We start from the raw sequence: 21,475 nt of genomic DNA, 5'->3' as shown, positions 1-21,475 counted from the left end.
ATGTACCCACTGGCCTGGAGGAGACAGATGCACCCAGGTCTCCAGTGGTGATAAATATCATCCATGGACAGCATCCACAGAAGGAACAGTGCAGTACTGAATAACTTCTCACTCCTGAGACACTTTTGCTCTTCTCTTCTTATTTAGTGATATTGTTGGCCAGGGGCTCTAATACCCTGTGTGGGTGCAAGCATTACCTCACATGAACTGGGAGAAGGTTTCTGAAGGCAACAGGAGTGACTTATGTGATTTATGCTCAGCCAATGCAGACGGACTCCGCAAGACTCCCCGAGGAGGGCTGCAGTGTGCAGTTTCCCTCTCCCCCTTGGATATTTTTCTCTCCACATTTTAATAAAATGAATGCAGTGCAGATAAAATTCCCTTGGCACTTTCTGGTTTACTATTCCTTTTCATGAGCTCAAATCAATTGGATCTTTGCTCAGAAAGAGTGGGCTGAACGCATCATTACTCAGCTGATTTACAACTGAACTGAGAAATGCCCTGGGGAAGACAGCAGGAGGAATGCTTCTGGTTAGGCACTGACAAGCAGATCATGTAAGCAGAGAGATATGAAGCCAGTTCAGACAGCTACACAGAGAAAAAGAGCTGTGCAGACTGCTGCAAAATAATACTGGAAGATCTGCTTGAGCTTTCGGTCATCTCGGAGCAGCTGATCCTTGGTGTGTGCAGACAGGATAGCTCAGTACTGTACCTCACTGCCCTATAAAAACGCTCCAAGATCAAGTGCATAGGAAATTATGCCAAACTTAATTCTGCACCAAGAGGGATTATAGAAGCATTTTATAAGAAGTCACACAGTAAAAGGCAATTGCAGAAGCCAGCGAGCAGCTCAATTAAAGTGACATCTCGCTAAGCCGTTCTGCGCGAGCCGGCCTTTGAAGGAAGGCTCGCACCAGGGGCCGCCAGAGTGGGCTGTGCTTTTTCAGTATCCAAGCAACACTCAAGGCCTGCCAGCACACAAATTACAGCAGTACCTTATTTCCAGATACATGGAATGGAACCAGAGGTTAACACACACACAGGGCTGCTCAGCTCAGGCCGGTGTGAAGGCACTGGCTGGGAACTCAGGAGAGGGTAAACACATCTTCACTGGAAAGCACCTGACCTTGGAATGCTGCTGGCCTCACCATGTCTGCATCCAGAGGGCAATGCTGAAGATCAAAATCTCATGGCTCCCAAAAAAAAAAGGCAAACTTCCTAACATGCCATGTTAAAGATGCCTCCCAAAACCCCTCATGCTGCACATGCATCACAGCACTGCAAGGTTCCCTATTGGCACAGCCTCCATACAAGCCACTTCCCAGACACAAATTCAGGTGGCCCACCCACTCACCACTGCTACACTCTTTGTGTAACCACACCTCAAGCAAAATACCTGGGGCTCATAGTACATGAATCCTGTAAACCTCAATGCATCTGTTCCTGGACCACCAGCCAGCAGACAGTCCCTGCTCTCAGAGAGAGACTTCCAAGACTAGATGCAGAAGTCCTAGAAAGACAAGCCTGTCCCATACAGTCCCCTGGCTAAAACTTCTCATTAAAAAAAAAAACAAACAAGGTTTGCCCTAAGTTTAGGGTTTTTTAATTAGCATCTAGAGACAGAAAAATCCATACACATCTTAACTCTGAAGAAACTTCAAATGACAACAAATAGTATAATAGCTTTCAACTATTTTGCTTCCTTCACTTCTCAAAAAAAAAAAAAATCCAAACCAAAACCACCAAACTGAACCCACAAGTCAGGTTTGAGGCATGCAAAAAACCCAGCAACACTTTCAGGTTATCACGGTTATCTGTAGGCCACTAATCAGCCTTTGCTCCTGTGATATGTAGAATAATCAGTTCACTGCTAGAAATAAACATTGCAGGCCACACTGACACTGCAGAGGGGCAACAACTCCACCTGGGGATTATTTCCCCCATTCCAATAGTTTACAGCACAACCCTTACACAAGGGCAAGCATAACAGATCCACTGACATCACTTCAAGGGAAATCAGTTAAGATACTTTTTGGGCTTCAGGAAAGCTTTCAATACTGTTACTCCCAGTGTTCTCCTGGACAAAATATCCAGCATACAGCTAGAGAAATACATAACACAATGGGTAAGCAACAGGCTCACAGGTCAGACACAAAGGGTTACAGCAAATGAGTTTACACCAGGCTGGCAACCACTCACTAGTGGGGTTCCACAGGGCTGAATTTTAAGGCCAGTTCAAGATCTTCACAAACTACTTGGATGCAGGACTCAAAGGTATGCTTAGTAAGTTTACTGATGACACAAAATTGGGAAGAGCTGCTGACTCTCTCAAGGGCAGAGAGGCCCTGCTGGAAAGCCAGGTGATCTCCAACCTACGAAGTTTAACGAGGGCACTGTCAGATTCTGCATCTGGGACAGGGCACACCCGGTTGTGTGGAGAGACTGGGGAATGAGAGGCTGGAGAACAGCACCACACAGAGGGAACATGAGTCAGCAGTGCCCTGGCAGCCAGGAGGGCCAACCATGTCCTGGGGGGCATCAGGCACAGCATTGCCAGCCGGGCAAGGGAGGAGACTGTCCCACTCTGCTCTGCACTAGGGCAGCCTCACTTCCAGTGCTGGGAGCAGTTCTGGGTGCCACAATATAAAAAAGGATATCAATCTATTAGAGAGCATCCCAGAGAGGGCAATGAAGATGGTTCTTGAGGGGAAGCCATACAAGGAGTGGCTGAGGTCACCTGGATTGTTCAGCTTGGAGGGGACTGAGGGGAGACCTCCTTGCAGTTACAACTTCCTCCTGAGGGGAAGAGGAGGGGCAGGCACTGATCCCTGCTCTGTGGTGTCAGTGACAGGACCCAAGGGAATGGCCTGAAGCTGTGTCAGGGCAGACTTAGGTTGGATATTAGGGAAGGGTTCTTCACCCAGAAGGTTGGGTACTGAAACAGGCTCCCTAGGGAAGCAGTCACAGCACCAGGCAGCCTGACAGAGTTCAAAAGGCATCTGGACAACACAGGGCCTGAACTTCCGTGGTTTTTGTGGGTGTCTTCCACTCAGGATATTCTATGATTTCTCCTTCTGGAAGGGCTTTGAGTCTCTTATTGACTCAAGCCCCCAGGACCCCAATCCCTCCAGCTCACGCAGAGTCTGTCAGCATTCCCAGGGGAAGCCCTGTCAGCCAGAGCGACCTCTCAGACTCCAATCCGAGGCATATCCCTGGCACACATTGCTCAGCCCATCCCCTTCCCACCCCTCAGCAGCCATGGATTCTCACAGGCACTACCTGCCAGGCTCTGCCAGCTCCCTCTCCCACGGGAGGGGGCAGCAGCAGCCAGCAAAACGCTGCAGAGACATCCCAGGAGATGGTTTGCTTCGGGGCTTATTTTTAGTTGGGATTTGTTTTAAGTGAAACTTGATCATTTCTGACAAGATGTGTCTGACAACCTGTTCCTGCAGCCCTGCCTTGCCCTCCTCCAGTGTTTTATGATGGTGAAGGTTCATTTATTAGTGACAGCACCAGAGGGAGGAGAAGCAAGTCAGTGTTTAAATGACTGAAGACTGAGTAGGAAGCAAGCATTATGTTAAGGGGAGGCTCAAATGTTTGACTGTAAAACACATTTCTGCACAAAGCACAGCTGTGGGTTCAGAGACAAAAGCTAATACGACTTGGCCACGTAAACATCACACAAACACAGAACAGATGTTACCAAGCTCCAACAACAACCAACACAGAAACGTTAACAAAGAAAACAAGGATTGTGTAGACAGGTACTTATCTGGGCACTTTGGGTCAGATCCTGGCATTATGCAGAATACCAGGGCAGGAGGCAAAGTCTGCATAGCCAAATCACAGCATCCCAACTCCCACCTACAATCCCAGGCAACTCAGCAACTGGTGATGAATACCAGGGCAGCTCCCCAAGCTGCTGGCACTCACCTTTGGCTGCGACCGTCTCAAACACCATCTGTGAGGGGCAATGTATTCAACAGCACTGCAGTGGAAAAAGCCACAGGCACGTGAAAGGATACATCCCCAGGATAACTGCTTCAAGGCATTTGATAGGTAAGGACTCCCTGGTCATTTCTTTTGCTGTCTCCATTAACCTAGAACAGAAACAAAACAGTTTTCAGTCCTTCCAGCTGGAGCAATTGACGGGAATCAAAAGGTCCTCTCATACACCAAGAGCCAGGCAACTCCAGTTCTTATCTCAGCAAGAGCTGGGGAACTTGATTCTCCCCTTCAGTGACTTGCTGGAGTCCTGTTATCTTCTGGAGGATGACTGGGGGGAAAAAAAAGAAAGAGGAAAAAAATATATTGAAGGTGAATGGAAGGAATGCAGTCCTCTCTGCATCTTACAGCAACTCCCTGAGCATCACCTCAGACTGTAACACAAAGCCCTGCTGAACTGCACGAGCTGGCAATCATGGAAATGCCAGAGCAGGACTGAGTTTAGCTTATTTTCAAAATAACCCTGGCTCTCCTCTGCAGGAAAGACAAACAAAGCAGAAGATAAAAGATGGTTACATGGCCCCCCTAAAAGCTACAAATGCCTCCATAATCCCATAGCTACAGCTGCAGACCAGAATTTATTGCCTTTTTATCAAAGCCTGCTCTGCAGAAAGCTCTACCAACATAGACACTTCACATCCCTGCAAACTGAGTTATTGTCTTGCTGCTGCTCCACATCTCCTGTGGACAGGGAAAGTGGCAAAATCCACACAATTTCCAGCAGGAGTGCAGGAAACTACACATGCTCAGGATTTTGCAAGTTTCCAAAATTTAGCTACAATCTAGACACTCTCTCTGGAGTACAATTATTTGACAGGGACAGCACGGAGACAAGCAACCTCAGGTCAGCTGAGAAAGCTGTTGTGCCAGATTGACACTGCACTATTAACCTAATAGGTAACCTACCCCCTTCCACAAATAGATCCTGGAAATCTGGACAGTTTGGAAAAAAAAAAAAAAACAAAAACAAAAACAAACTGGAAGCAGCCTAAAAAAGGCCAGAAGAGTCACATCCAATGCCACACCAAAAAAATACCCCCCCAAAAAATCGCAGCTGAAAACTAAGCCAAAGGATAACTTTTATTTTGCAGTCTTCTCTACCCACATCCTTTCTCTGGGAAGAGCTTTGTAAACAGATCCCTACTCTAAGGAAATACAAGATTAAATGGCAAAAACATTTGTATTAGAGAAGATTATGAAAATATGTGTCTGAAACCATCAGTCTGTTTTCCCCACTTTCTGATTCACCCACCTCATGCATTTTAAACCTTGTGTTGAATGCAAGTGACAACAGAACTTCCACTGCTATTGCAGCCTGTCACAGCCATTTCGTGTCCCATTTATCCAAGTTAGAAATTATCTTTTCATTTGTAAACAACCACCCCTTACACTCTAGAAGACTAATTAGAGTTCGCCTGCCTCCTCCACACTTACAATCAGGCACAGAACCCCAGAGAACTGCTGGAAGCACAGAGCAGCCCCGGGGAGGGCACACAAAGGGGCTCCTTCATTGCCTACAGAGGCTCCCACTGGTCACAGCAGTGGCCGCTGCACAGCCCCATCTCTGTCTCAGAAGTGTTATGTGCAGATGAGGCATGGGAGGTATCCATAAACAAGATAATCCACTGGATTTCCTATCTTCTAACTACAGGGGAGTTAAAGAAAAAAAAACCACAAAATAAACCAGCTGATTATGAATGTGCAGCATGAGGAAAAATGTTGAGTTGTAAAACCATCTATCTGCAAGCCATTTGGTGTGACCTACTCATGGTTAACACAGTGTGAGGGGCAGGGCCAGCATCTCCTCCCCAGGCACACACAGCAGCCTGCACCTGGATCCAGGAATCACTGGGACCTGGCAGCTCAGAGGTACCAAATGAGCAGGACAGTGAGGAGGCTCTGTGTGAGGGGAGCATCGCCCAGGAGGCACCAAAGCAGCATCCACCTGCATTTCTGGGGCAGGCTGTGGCCTCACACACATCCAGCCTGGAACCCTGGGGAATACCCTGCAAACAGTTTGCTTTCTCTCTGCATTTCCAGCACGGACCGCAGGGTTTATGTGCATGACCCAGTTCAAGAGCCACTGAGAGTTTTTCTTCCACTTTTAACAAGCTTGAGTCAAAGCATGGCCTTAAACCCTGTGTTTGTATTGGAAGCAGAGCCCCTGGAGGATCCCCAAGCCACTGCTCTGCTCAAGGTAGCACAAGCCAAATCTAAATCACTCCTCACAGATTATTTTTCAGTCTGCTTTCAACTGGCTTCTCAAAAGCCTGGGAACCCACCAGCTAATCTATCCTATACTTAACCTTGCATCTTAATGTTTAAACTAAATCCTTCCCTTTTTGCAAATTAAATCAGGAGCTATTTCTGCTCTCCACAGTGGGCATGGAGACCTTTCATCATCTCTCCTCTTGCTGCAGACCATTTGTATATGCAAAAGACTGTAATCTACCCTCTCCTCTGTAAAAATGAGGAAGCAGACACCAATTTTTATTTAATTCCTCCCTCACTCCCCCTGAGATTATGATTTTAGGACGTTTGTTTTTTTCAATTTTGGAATCCCTTCAACCAACTCACTTCTCACAGTCCTTTGGCTAAGCCCACAACAGTACAAACAGACCAATTTCCTTCTGAATCCATCTTTCAGTGCATATTTGCAACCAAGCCAGCATGCTGCTGGCTTTTCCCTGTTGGCCCACACTGAATGGGGTTCTGGTGGCTTTTTGTAGGTTTTGTTGGTGTTTTTGGTGGGGTTTTTTTGTGGGTTGGTTAGGAGGGTTTTTTTTTTTGTTAGGGGTGGGGATTTTTTGGCTGGGCTTTTTTGGAAAATTTTGTTTGGTTTATTTTTTTAAGCTTCTTCTTTGCAAAACTAGCCTTTTGCTCTCTACAGCTGGCTACTCCCAAACTCTCCTACCTACACATTTGCCCTCACTAAATTATCTCCTGTTTGTTCCAGCTCAAGAGATCACTCTGAATATCCCAATCCCACTTTTCAAAGCCTTGTCACCTTGTCCAGCCTGGACTGCGAATCACCCATCAGCACACAATTAGTCTTACCAATACCATTAAGGAAAAACTGAGCTGGGACAGACTCTGCACACCTCAACTGACAAGCTCTGCTAGGCAAGAGTGGTAAAGTGCCACTTTCTACGTGCTGCTTTTCACCAAGTTGGGTCCTTACATTAAAGAGTCTTATTTAGACTCAAGGTCCCTGCCTTATCTGCAGAGATAAGATGTGGCCTTATCAAAAGCCGCACTAAAACAAGGAGTTATTACATCCACACCTTCTCCCTTGATGACAAAAGCTCTTACATGCTCATAGAAGGAAATTCTCAGAAACAAATTGTCCCCAACAATATTAATATTATATTAATGTTGCCTTTCCCTTCCCTTGAACTGTGGATAAACTCAAAGTTCCTAGACTTATCTTTTCCCTTATTCTTTTTAAAGGCTGCTATCTTTGCCTTCCTCAGCACCCAACCCTCCCCATGTTCTCTAGCACAAATATTTATGTCTGAAGGCTGCTTGTCAGTTCTCTAAGGGATCTGTGACAAATGACCTATGGCAAATGACAGAGCATTCAGCTCATCTGAGAACTGCTCACTGCAGGTGCTCTTTGATTTGTCCTTTCCCTCTTTTCCCTCATTCCTAAATTCTCATCACACTGTCTCAGATGTTAATAGTGACCAGAAAGTTTGCAGTAAAACTTGTGAAAGGAGATTTAAGGAAGGCAGAAAATAATTAAAAAACAGCATCAAGCATTTCAATTCCCTGCCTTAGCAGGGTTTGCTTCTGGGATTTTCTTTAAATCTTGACAGTCATCTGAAAAGAGCCTACACATATAGCTATTCTTTACAGTCTTATATCAGACAGCCGGGAATTAGCCCACAGTCACCCTCTCCCCACACTCCAGTGAGCACTGGGGGCAGCCCATCTCTTCCAGGAGAGACTGCTACAGTCAAGGACAAGAACCCTGCAGCTCCCCTGTTTGTGGCATTTACACCACTCTGATGTCTGCCAGGCAGATCTCTATTCCAGACTACAGTGAACACTTCTGCCTCTAACAAATGTAGCCAACAGGAACAGGCTGCTTGTTCCTCCCTCAAAACCTAGTTCTTGGCAGATAGTGATACTTCCTTGATAATTGATTCAAATTTCTTTCAGTGTTTTCAGGAGCCAAGCAGTACTATCTCCCTTGCTTCCTGCAGTAACAGAGGCCCTGAAAGGAGTTCACTTTGCCTCTTTTCTGTTTAAAATGGCAGTGTCTAAAGACAGCTCATAGGAACATTAATTCCTTTTGCTTCCAGATTTTTCACTTGGGGCAACCAATTTCATATACAGGTTAGAAAAATCTTAAAACCATTCAGCATGTCCAAAACTGGAGGATCTCACCAGCTGGCACTGATCACACTGGAGCTCCTTCAGGGATGATCATGCTTAGGTGAGGCTCCCCATTACCTTCACCAGAAAGACTCCTACAAGTCTGAATACATTTTTTAATAGTGAGATCCCATCCAGCACATTTTTCCACAAAATTCTCCTTGCACAGACCCATGTATTTGTATGAGATCTATAAAATCTCCCTCTCCCAGGTTTTCCTAAGGCTCCTGCCAGTTTCATTCATGATGATGAAGCCAAGAGAGAAGCAAAAGGCACCAGCAGGAGCAAAAGGACATAAACCAGCAGAGCAGATACGGATCTTGTGAATCTTCTCAAAAACAGTGTTTCAACAGCAAAATCATTTCCACCACATGCTGAACACCACACCATATTTGTAACGTTCCCCCTTTGTGCGACAGAGAAGCAGATGTTCAAATGCCTTCCGCAGTCTATTGTCTGGAAATGCTATGAGCCCATTTTTCTTTACAGCCCCATCAGTGCTCCTTAATAACATGGTGTGTGGAAACAGTATTATTTCCTGTCTCCCCTTCCCTGTTATTTGGTTGCATCGTTGCCACATGACAGCTCCTATCGTGCTCCTCTACTGCAACTGATCACACATTATATCTGCTGCCACTGAATTTCTCTCCCTCCTCACAGAGCAGCTTCTGGGCTCCCATTTCTCAAAGACCACAGAATCTACCCAAACATCAGTTTCTGCTTCAGTTCAGTAGGTCCCCCTGTTCAGCTGGCACTTAACCAGAGAGAACAGCACAATACTGCACCTCCCCAGATCCTCTGTGGAGGACAAAGAGATTTGTTTCTCATCGTGCCTCATGCCTGCATCCTAGAACAGAAGCTTCCAGAGGGCTTGTCTCTCCTTGTAAACCCAGTGGTAACAGCTTGTTGACATTGAATTCACAGTTACAGATTTTACTGGATATCCAGACATACACTTTTTTCCTAAAGCTCTAACATGATCTAAGCCTGGAAGTTTTAAAAATAATTATTATGTCAGTCAAAAGTACCAATTTTGATCAGACTGGCTGTACCAACAAAAGTCTAATATAGGTTTAGCCAGCATAATCCTGCATGGGAAAAGGAAAACCAGTCCTCCTGGTGTCAGAAACATTCATATCACATGCATACACAAATGGATCAGCAGAGGTGAACTTCACAGGGTGCCCTTTACCTATTTAGTACAAAAAGGTACATCGTGAAGCCTGTGAAGGGCACTGTCCCAGGATACCTGTATTAGCAAAGCACTCCTACAGTGGATGCAGCTACACCCATACATTTGGATTTTATGCAAATACAGCCAGCTCAGGAGAGGTGAGACCAGGCACATTTTCAGACACAGTTTGCCAGTACAACAAGAACAGCACACCAAGTTTACAGGTTCACAGCTCTGCCACCCTGACTCGCACAGCAACACCAACAGAAATTGAGCATTTCTAAAAGTGCTATCTGTAGTCTAGGCAAATCCACGTGGTGTCTGGCACTCCAAAAGTTAAGTTGATAATAAGAGTGACTTTTACTTAAAGAGATTGTAAATACTGAATTATAGCAAGACTATATTCCTTAAAGCTCTGATAGATAATTTATGCTCTTCTTCCTATTCTCAGCCACACATTTTTATTTTCTCATACATCATACTGATGCTGGCAGTAAATCTCTACAATATCTAGTCCTCCCTCCATAATAGAAAACCCCATTAATATGCCCCAGCTGCTTCAGGACACTTTGACATGAATTTATGAATATTCAATTTCCATCTAGTACTCAGCTTCTTTGTGTCCAGCCACTGCTGTCTTGAGGAGAGGCTGCCAAAGATCTCGTAATACATTCATTAGCTTTGAGCCCTCACACTATGAAATCAGCAATATGTTTAGTGTCAATAAAGCTGGGAACAGCCTCATTTTTCAAGAGCTTGTGGCAACTGGAGGCCTTCAGCATCTTGCCCAATCAACTTGCAAATGCTGTGTTGCACACCACAGAAATTGCTCAGAGCAGCTCCTGTCACCTCAGCACAAGACACCTGTCATTGCCATGCTGGGAGCAGATTTTTTGCAAAGTAGAACACACCTCCCAGGAAAAAAATAAACAAACTTGGAGGTGTAGGTGATTTTTCAGCTTTGATGAAAACTGGCCAGATGAAGGAAAGGGAAGCTTTCGTGCATACCTCAACGTTACAGGGGAATCAATGCATTAATCACACAAAATCACCGAAGCTGGGGTTGGAAGGGACCTTCAGAGACCATCTGCTAAAGCTACTCTCCTCCTAAAGCAGTTTCATTTAGAGCAGGTTGCACAGGTAGGTTTTGAATATCTCCACAGAAGGAGACTCCATAACTTCTATGGGCAGCCTGTTCAAGTGCTCTATCAGCCTCAAACATTTTTTTCCTCATACTTAAATGGAACTTCCAGCTTCTTGCTCCTTGTCCTGTCACTGGGGACCACTGAAAACAGTCTGGTCCCATCCTCCTGACTTGGCCAGATAAGTTTTAAAATATCTGAACTCTAAACCAGAAACCATAAGTTTCATAAAAACAACTGGAATTTTGGTTTCATAAAAATGGCAGGAACTTCAGACAGCCTTGCACGCATTCTCCTTCTCAAAATTGGAGAAACCAAGACCAGGCAAGTGTTGAGCCCTGCAACAGAACAGCAGGATCCAGGCAGCAACATGTGCCCCTGACAGCTCCACTCCTCCCAGCACTCCCATTTACTCAACCTAGGGGCAAAGCAGCACAGGTCTTAGGACTTTACACTGAGTCCAGCATACACCATGTTCAGGCAACTGTGCCTGGAATGCTGGCAGCCCCTGAGGGCTTGGACCAAGTCCTGCCACCCCATTCCAAGAAGTTCCAAGCAGCAAGAAGGAGAGGAGTCAGACACTCACCCCCAAGCAAACATTAAGGCAGATAAACAGAGGAAACTTGGGAGATGATTCAAAGCCACAGGCACGCCTCCAGCTGTGAGCACTGTATCTGTTCCCTTCCAGGAAAGAGCACCATCCTCCTAAGCCAGGCTTTTATCCAGCCCAGGAAGACAACGACCTTTTAAGTGGTAAGCGCTGAGCATAATTCATTTTCATCCTTCACTTCCTTTGAAAAAAGTAATGGGACAAATTTAAAAATGAGTGAGCAGCTTGAAAATTGGTTTAAGCTTCTGTAAACCCATCTATCATTCAAGGCACAAGATTTGTTTTAAACTAGTTCCACCAGAGCAGTGAACATTAGATAAAGGAGGTGAGAAAGACTGCTGTCAGCAAGATGAAAACCTGAAGCACAAAGCTGAGATGGGAACTGGAATTTTAGAGTGAGGGACCATTAGTTTATTGACAGAGAACTGGGAAGAGCTAGAGACAGACCAGCCTATGGGAGTAATTATATTCTGCTTATCTTAATTTCACCCTAAAATAAAAGTATAATACTGTTAACACCCTTCCTGCCTTAACTTGCTAATTTATTAGGTTCTGTTAAAGAGCTGTCCTAAGTATGATGCAGTTCTAACAAGCAAGAGACCCCAGCTCTCTGCTGCCAGCCTCCCTAGGCACTTGCACTGTACAACTCATCACAAACCCGCACAAGCCCACCACATGGATGGAACAGCAAGGCAGAAGCACAGACACAACTTAAAAAGTCAATTGTGAGCCTCCAGGGAAAACTACTGTGCCCAGGATGTCCAAACTTCTGCTGCATTTCGCACAGCTAATCACTTCCTACCACCTGCAAAGAGCATTTCAGCACAACCAGAATATCAGGACTTACTCAGTTTTCAGAAAAACAGTCCAGCCCTCCCAACCCAACACCAATAAGCAGAGAGTTTTCCCACCCCTGTGCACGCAGCTCTGGCCTGAAGCCGAGCAGCTCCCACGCAGCTGCTGAGCAAGAACAGCCCTTCCACTCATTGGTCTCGATGGTCCTTTTGCCACCCAGCAGCAAGCTGGGACACTCCTCGCAAAGGCAGCAACAGAGGCAGTTTTGGCCCTGCCAGAGGAGCTGTGGCACAGAGGCTGTGGCACAGCCCTCCCACGCCATGGTGCTGCAGCACTTGGATGCCGGGTGATCAGGAACAAGGGCACTAGACCAATTCCAATGACACTTACCCACTCAGAGGTCTGGTTTTTCTGATCTCGAAGAACTGTGTTCCCGTGTGATTGTATCTGTATTTTGTCTGTTAAGGGAAAGTAACTTGAACAGTCAAGCAATAAAATATCACTGCTGAAAAGGTGAATTTCAGTTCTGAGTTCCTGTTGAAACACAAAACAGGCAGTAAAAGCCATTGACTCTCAAATATGAAACACATGGCATGTAAAATAAAAACTTCTCACTTGTCTTTTTATATGACTTATTAACAGTGGTAGGTGCAGAATCATGTATTAAGGTTGACCATCTAAAATGATGCTCAAATTCAGCATTTGAAGGTTATAAATTCTCTTTCCCATTAGGTTCCACTCACTGCTAGGTTGCAAGTTTGGAAAAAAGTCTTCTACATGGGCAAGAGAAAGCTTTCATAGCCTACTCAAACCAATCAACATAATCTATGCTCTGAAAAAACTTATTTCCTTTAGAAGTCTTTTAACTCCATCAGCCTCATGGCTCACCTGTGACCTGTCAACCAAAACCATTGCAGGTGCATCCCTTCACACTTAGAAAATATAAACCATTCTCTAAAAAATGCAATGCTCTTGAAATGAAAACAACCAGCAAGTCAAGGTCATTAGCTAACACTAATTGTAGAAAAGTTCATCACAAACAATGCCAGCAGATAGTCAACCAAATCTCAGCACCACTTTCCTAGAAGCACAGGCTGCCACACAGCAGCATCAATAGAAGCAGCCTCTTCCCCGCTCCTTGAGCATTTCTGTTCAAGCAGCAACACAATAAATCAGAGCAGGAAAATAATCTGTTCACTAAAAACAAAACAACAAACCCAATTAAGTTTTGTAAAAAAAAAAAAAATCACACTGCCCTTATTTTTGATAGGTTACTTTTCCAGTTGAATCTCTTTCCTAACCTAGCACCTAAATTCTATTCCCATCACAATGCTCATGCCAGTAAAACTGGTGATACCAAGGCAGACACCAGGGCACAAGCAGGTCACCCCATGGAAGAGTTGAGTTTCTTGCATGGCATAAATAGCACAGCTGCTGGATGTATAACCACAGCCTAAATAAAAACTCCAGCTCTCACCAGGATGCTCTGAACTGACTTCAATTAGAGTTCAGAGTTCTCCACAAACAAGGCTTTACTTCCCCCTCCTGCCTTCAAAACAAATTCATGAGGCCCTTTCAGGGTGCTCTGCACAAAGCATACATCCTCCTGCAGCCCTCAAAGGAAGCCCAGACACTGCTCCCCAGCCCACTTTGAAGCTTTTCTGAACACAGATCCAAGCCCTGTGCCTAAGGCCTGCTCCTGCTACATACCAGAATGCAGGATTTCAAAACCACTATGGGAGGAGGTGGGGGATAATGTAATTTTTGGAGCTCTGTATGACATGGTATCCTCTCTGGCACAATCCCAGCAAGGCAGAAGCCTCTTGTCCTGGCCAAGTGGCTGCCATAAAGAAGAGAAATGCACTGTTCCCCTGCAGAGCAGGCAGGCCCCAGCCCCCTGCCCACGGCAGCTGCTGCAGCTCCGGGCCCGGCTGCGCCTTGATCCCAACCACGACTCCCCGCGCCTGCTATTTCTGGATGTTCTTCCAGCTGCCTCCTTATTATATCCTTCTTAATCCTTACCAGCACGTTACACTCATTCCTCATCCCCCCAGTTTCCCCACACACACAAGAAGAAAGAGTTCAAGAAAAAAGGGAAACAGAAGAGCAGCATCTGGGCCAGTAACCTTCTCTGAAATTATGTGTCAGCAATGCAAAGTCGGGAATTGGGCATGGGGCTAGACAGATGTGTAGATCCCTGATGAATCTCCCAAGCAAGGTGGAACATCTGGAAGGGAGATGCCTTTGGTCAGCTCCTGTGTCACAGCAAGCCTGCCCACCTTGGGGTCAGGACAGCTGCTTGTGCCCCTCACCCCAGTGCCAAGCACTGCCCGCAGGCTGAGCACATGGGCAATCCTCAGGGAACCCACAGGGGCTGCCAAGGCAGAGGGAGAAAGGGCTTGCCACAACACTGGCTCTCTCTTGGTTGCTTTATAACAAGATGCCATATTATTTCTCCAGGCAACATGACCCAATCATAATATCCTCATACATCAACTTCAAAATAAGCACTTCTGTTCCCACCAATGTCACTTCAGTTAAATTTTTCAGTATAATTTAACGTTAATTACATCTCCCAGAGGACTGCTATGACAAGCTCAGTGCTGCTGATGCTATCACATATCCCTGGAGGCGTCCCTTTACCCCCAAATGATCCCAAGCCTCGCAACCAGCTAAAGCTTCAGTAAAGCTCTGTTAATTCACACCAGGCACAAGTCAGCCTTCTTTCCAGAGACCACACGCTGGAGAAGGATACTGCAGCATCTTCATGTAGGTCTGTATTGCCTGGAGCCATTCTGGGATTGACATGGAGAGCTTGTAGTTTGGCACTGGCGGGACTGAGGGCTGGACACAAGGAAAAAGATAAAGAGGTTAGACAGCCACGGCTCCCCGCAGAGCAGATAAGTGATTTACTGAGCAGCGGCATGTGCTCAGTGCAACACAACGCAGCAGCACAGATGGCTTAAGACCCACGTGAACTCAAGCATCAGGCAAAGTCATCCTGCTGACCAAGGGGGCTGCCCCAGCAGCGGAGCCAGCCCTTCCCTGCACAGAGACTGTGGCAGGCTGATCACCAGAGCAGCCAGCATCCCTCAAACACCACCTATGCAGGCAGGCAGTCCAGCACAGAAAGCTTAATGCTTTCCATCCCCCTCCCCAGCACAGGGCAGTTTGGATGAGCAGAGTCCCAGTACTGACTCTGCTGTTCTCCTTCCCCAGAAAGCCATTTCAAGTCTAATTTCTGGCCTCCTTTACCACAAGAGAAAGATAAAAGGAGACAAGGATCCTAGGCTGCATAATTTCCCATCTGCCATATGTCTGTAACACACTTGCTGGGGAGGGAGAGCACAGGACGTAGAACACACCTGGGACCCAAATATTTAATGACATTAAGACACTTAAAGATATAGACTGGCAACATAATGGGATTCTTCCAAAATCTCGTAAGACATCTGCTTGTGCCTAAGCATTTTAAGAAGGCAGGCCCTCAATCCACACTTAATCCCCACACTTATTTGGCTCCTGAGCCTGCAGCCATGCAGGAAAGCAGCACAGCTTTGTCCCAAGTCCACTTATATTGTATTTGTGGGGTGTCCTGACGTTGGAAGAAATGATGAATCTGACTCTGTGTTTTCAGAAGGCTGATTTATTATTTTATTATATTATATAAAAGAATACTAAGCTATACTATACTAAGGAATACAGAAAGGATACTTCCAGAATGCTAAAAAGATAATAATGAAACTCCTGATTCTCTCCAAAGTCCCAGCGTATCTTGGCACTGGTTGGCCAATAAGTCAAAGCAATTCACATCAGAAACCCAGTGAAATAACCACCTGTTGGTAAACAATCTCCAAACACATTTCAAAGGAGCAAAAGACAGGAGAAGCAAATCAATTATTGGTTTCCTTTTTTTCTGAGGCTTCACAGTTTCCCAAAAGAAAAATCCTGGACAAAGGGATTTTTCAGAAAATATGAATGTGACACACTTATTTCAGGGGTGAGACTGCAAAATATGGGGTCAGCAGATATTAAAGTGAGCAGCATGGCTAAAAAGAAGTTAGCACAATTCTCACACAGTGGAGGAAGCAGTTTACTTGAATATTAATGCAGATTCAAATTCAGGAACCAGCAATTTGGGCAGCTGTGACAAGGTGCAAAGAAAAGCATCTGTGGGACCATATTGCCATAACCATAGTTTAAAGCTCATAAAGTGACATATCACTGTCATTAATAACTCTAAGTCAGCAATTATTGATAAGAGCAGCCAGTTTACATGGTATGAGGCCACCTCTGTCACAAAGACTTTCCTCTCCAGCTCCCAACTCTGTTAAGATTGTGTTTTTGCTTTCAGAGAATGAGCACTGGTAATCCCAAGGCAACGAAACCCAGAATTTACTACATGCAGCAAGTTACTACAGTGTAAATACACCTTGGAGAAGTATTTAAAACCAGAAAAACACCAAACCAGAGACTCCTACACTACTGGCACACAGAAATATACTGTAAGTGGCAAGCAGATGGCAAGGCTTCCAGCTCGCCCCCGCCATCCCAGTGCTACACGGGCAGGCGCCAGCACAACTGCACACTTGGGCTTTTTCCTCTCACCAGTGGGAGTTAAGAGCAAGACTCATTAGCACTTCTTAATCACAGTTTTCCTAAGCTCTTCATTAGAGGCATTTTTTTTGGTTCCACAGGTTCCATTCTCACCCAGCCCCTTTGGGCTGGATGAATTATTCACCTGTCCCTTCCAGCACGAAGGCACATCTGGACTCAACACACCAGATAAGGCTCAAGCTCCAAAAGCAGCAAGGAGCTGACAAAGGGAATTATGGAAGGGCTGTCACACCTTCCTGGGGTGGCCATTTCTGCTCCAATACACTCAGTCCTCTGCTTCAAAGATACAGAAGTTCTAGGTGCATGTATTGCACTTACATAACACACCGAGGCAATGGGAGCCCCAGCCAGCAAGGGGCCTGGCTGCTGCAGAGGTGGGGATTTCATCCTTTTCCCAGCCCTCACCCTGCTGTGGCACCCAGAACAGCATCCCATGAGGACAGCACCAGTGTGAACAGACACAGCCCCTCCTGAAACCCACAGTGGCCACCCTCACCAGAGGGGATAGGTTCAGACTCCAAATGAGGTGCCCCCAATCTCCAAGGTAGGTGATCACATTATCCAAGGAGGATGATCGTGTCAGATAGCAGATCATAGCCTAGAAAAGAGAACCAGGGTTTTCCCACTGGCTAGAACATTCAGTTACCTCAGCAGGCCTGCTGAGCCAGGAGGCTCAAGTCCCTCCAGATCTCAGGCAAGAAGGGAGAAGCATCCATAAGCCTGAGCCTATGGAGGGCAGGGCAGCACTGCTCTCCTCTCTCCAGTGCAGGGCAGGCAGTACACACACCATGCTGCCACCCATGCCAGGCAGTGGGGAGCCACACGCCACTCCCACTCCTCCCAAACATTCTCCCCTCCCTGATTCCTGCCCCAGATGCAGGAGGATTGATCCTGGACATCCACCCAGCATGGAGCAGAAGCCAGGGCTGCACAATACAAGTGCAGGAAAGCACAGCTTTGCTGTGATTGAGGATGCAGCCCTCCAGTTCCTGGTATGCATCCACAGCAGCAAGGACAGGCAAGAAGTCATGGATGGCAAGAGGAAATGCAGACACAGCACTACAGACCATGAATTTGTAAAGCAAGTCAAATTCAGAGACAAGTCAGATGAAAAGCCTTGACCTTCTATCAGTCTTTCCAAAGAATAGCAGCTCCAGACAGGAGAGCTACTGCAGTGCAAGACCACGTGGCAGAGCTGGAGACTCATCCCACGGCTGGAAATGCTGTAGTCTCACTTCACCACTGACATCCTGTGTGAAACTCATTTTGGCCGATTCCACTGTCTCAGCGACCAGAAAGTCATTTCCTACCAGCTCCCCAAGCACACTGTTACTCAGCACAGATGAAGCTGACAGGCGAGAGTCCTCAAAGCTGCTGAGAGGTTTAATTTATTACAATCTCCAAGTATCTTCAAGATCACACAACAGGTAAAGGATTGCACAGCCCTTCCAAACAGTGAGCCTGCACAATCCACAGAGCTCAAGCCAACAGTCAGAGGTGGGGACCCCACAGGTTCCAAGCTCCCCAAGCACACTGTTACTCAGCACAGATGAAGCTGACAGGCGAGAGTCCTCAAAGCTGCTGAGAGGTTTAATTTATTACAATCTCCAAGTATCTTCAAGATCACACAACAAGTAAAGCATTGCACAGCCCTTCCAAACAGTGAGCTTGCACTGTTCACAGAGCTCAAGCCAACAGAGGCAGGGTTCCAGAAGTGCCCTTGCAGACAAGCCAGCTTTTTGTAAGGACCCTGCCTCCCAGGAGAGACTCAGCTCTGCACCTCTGCAGTTTGCATTTGTTCCAGTAAGGGCAACCTCACAGACACAGTCAGAAGCTACTTACCACCCTGCGTGTATGATTGCTGAGACTAATGCCAAGATGATTAGAGCAATCAAGTGGAGCTTCTTGGGGAGGGGATGAAAACTCTCTCCCATCACTAGGGATTAAGAACAGATCAGATGCAGAAATGGAGCAGTTGCACACGCCACTCACTCGGCCTGAACCAACTATCAAAGCAAGCAGATTACAAGTCTTCTCACAGGCACAAGTTTCCCTCATCACTCCCAAACAGCAGTACCTGGTCTTTTGCAGGGTGACACATACCCAGCAGCACAAGCCAATTAAGATAATTTGTACCAGCATTTAAGGAACAAGTCTCCACTTACATTCCTACTCTGACCCAGAAATTACCATCACGACTTTGGTAATCCACTACCACTTTGTGGCAAAAAAACCCTGCTCCTAACCTTCAGTGGTGAAGTGAGATTTGCTCACCTGAGCTGTGCTGGCCCTAATAAGAACCAGCTAGTCCTCAAACTACTCTCTGACCCCAAAAGTCCCACACTTAGCCAGCAAGAGCTACTTAGTCACAGAGGGCACCAGGTCCTCCAGCCCCTGAAGAAACTAATCACTGTAACAGGGATTTTGCTTCTGGGGAGTACAACTCCTACAGCACTGGGCACTGATTATCAACATCAAATGATTTGGGCAGGCAGATTTCAAAACATTTTTATTCTGCCCAGCTTCTGCATGTGCCACAGCGAGTGAGCCCAGAGCTGTGGCACTGAGGAAGAAGCCATGGGCAATGCTCTCTGGGACATTCCCACAGGAATACAGGGCGCAGACTAGCACACTGGAGCCATTGGCATGTCTCTCACCAGATGCTTTGTCAGTCACCACGCGTATCACCAGTAAAAGTTACATGCTCTGGAGCTGGGAAGTAAAGGATGAAAGTCAAGTCTAGCGCATGCTTTGCCATCTCAACACCAAATGGGCTTGCAGGCCATCTAGACTGGCATAAGCTGGTCAGGCTGCTGAAACAAGAAGTTCTGCCCAGTCCCTGCCCCTTCATTTCCACCTCAAGTGCTTACAAGATGAACCACACCAAGAAACCACAAACTCAGCATAACCTGATTATTCTTTCGTTAGATATGCTCCCCCATCCAAACAAAGGCTGGTTCCAGCACAAGGAGAGCAGAGTGAGAGAGATGGTCCCTTTTGCACCTGCACTGGACTGAACATTGCAGAAGAGAGAAGAAAGGCCTTTTCAGCCTGCAGCTTATTTGACAAGCACCTTCCCAATACAGCCCTACACAATAAGATTTCAACTGCGCACAAAATTTCCTTTCTACTCCACGAAAAGAACAGGCATATGGTTCATGTCAGTATCACTGACAGCTTGGCCCATGACAGCAGCAGCCCGACCATCTCAGCCCAGCACGCAGAGGGGAATGAACCAAGCCAGACTTCAGCGGTCAGCTCACATTAATGCTGCTTGATGTGAGGAGGGAATCAAGCTCAAAGTCTGCCAAAGCAGAGAGTGTTAAAGACATTGTGATCAGTAATACAGCACAGTGTCAAGACGCCTTGCAACAACAGCAGAGCTCAACATTTTATTTGCTGTCTGGAGGAAAAATACTTGGGTGAGGCAGAGCTATTTGGGGCTTGTACTGAAGAACGTACCAGACAAAAGCATTTGGAATCTTTCCACACGCTGGAAAATAAATGTCTGAGTTTTAAATCCCTTGTTACATTTGAGAAGCAACATTGTGTTTAAGGAAACCCTACTGTTCCAAAAGCAAAAGAAAAACCTGCTTTAAATTGCACAAAATGCTTCACTCAGTCCCCGAAGGTTTCTTTTAACTTTTGTTTTCTGGGGTTTTTTTCTCCCCAAGCAAAAAGGAGTGATTTTTTTCCCTGCTTGTTCCCCAGGACACCCACTGCAGCCCCTGAGCACCCCGTACCCCGTTCTGAGCGCTTTCGCAGAGCAGACGCAGAAACGCATCCTTCTCCCCAGTGCCCCGAGAGCATCCTCCGGGCCGCGGTGTCACACCCTCGCACCCGGCCCCGGAGCCTCCCCGGCCGCTCGGCGCGCACAGAGGGCGGCAGCCGCCGGTCCCCGGCTCGGTGTCACCCGCTCCTCCGCACGAGGGGACACACGGCGGCTTCGCCTTACCCGAGCCAGGCGGGCGGCGCTCCGGATGGCCGCCGCCACGGCACCGCCGTCGGGGTGCACCCGCTCCACGTGGCCCCACATGCGCTCCCAGGTCTGCCCGTCCATGGGGAAGCCGCTCTTGTTCACCAGGAAGAGCGAGCCGCCGTCCCGCTGCTGCTCCTGCTCCTCCTCCTCCGAGCCCCCGCCGCTGCCGGGCGGGGCGGGCCGCCACTGGCCGAGACGCCGCCGAGGGGCGCCCCCTGCCGGACAGCGCGGGACTCCACAAGCGGGCGGCGCAGTCGGAGCGCTGTGGCCCGCAGCCGGACCAGCCCGGCCCAACCGGGCCGAGCCCAGCCAAACCCAGCCGGACCGAACCCAGCCGGGCCGAGCCCAGCCCGGCCCAGCCGAACCCAGCCGGGCCGAGCCCAGCCCGGCCCCTCCGAACCGAGGCGATCCCCTCAAACCGAACCCAGCCCAGGCCAGCCCGAGCCCAGCTGTGTGTCCCATTCCCACTGCGGGATGGACGCCGGAGGATGGAGTCCTCCTCGGAGAGAGCCGGGCTGTCCCGTTCTTCCCAGCCGAGCTGGAAGATGCCCTGCTAAGCGCTCAGCGGTACGGTGGTGGCAGTGAGATCCCGAAGGCAAAGGGCTGCCGAGAGAGGCACCAGAGAGGCGCGGGCAGAGACCTCCCTGGCGGTGCTGCCCGCTCCAGCGCCACTGTGCCCTGATGGCCAGGGCCACGCTCGGACGGGAATTTTCAGCTCTTCATGTGAAGCACAACAGTGTCAGTGCAATGCTTCTCCCAGACCTACGAGTGAC

General features: G+C 47.5%; 1 protein-coding gene across 1 annotated transcript in view; it reads right to left on the bottom strand.

Moving 5' to 3' along the window:
- VASH2 (vasohibin 2) overlaps positions 1-20,865 on the bottom strand; it is a 35,343-nt gene extending 14,478 nt beyond the window's left edge. The window contains exons 1-4 of the mRNA XM_039697676.1: positions 20,679-20,865; positions 14,862-14,950; positions 12,497-12,553; positions 4,026-4,100 (exon numbers count right to left, since the gene is read on the bottom strand). Of these exons, the coding sequence (XP_039553610.1) occupies positions 4,026-4,100; positions 12,497-12,553; positions 14,862-14,950; positions 20,679-20,783 (326 nt within the window). The 5' untranslated portion in view covers positions 20,784-20,865. The remainder of the gene's footprint in view (positions 1-4,025; positions 4,101-12,496; positions 12,554-14,861; positions 14,951-20,678) is intronic.
- Positions 20,866-21,475: the final 610 nt, after the last annotated feature.

The sequence above is a fragment of the Passer montanus genome, unplaced genomic scaffold (genome assembly GCF_014805655.1).
Source record: "Passer montanus isolate IOZ18808 unplaced genomic scaffold, ASM1480565v1 scaffold12, whole genome shotgun sequence".
Taxonomy (NCBI): Eukaryota; Metazoa; Chordata; class Aves; order Passeriformes; family Passeridae; genus Passer; species Passer montanus.
This window is presented reverse-complemented; position numbering and strand designations above follow the sequence as displayed.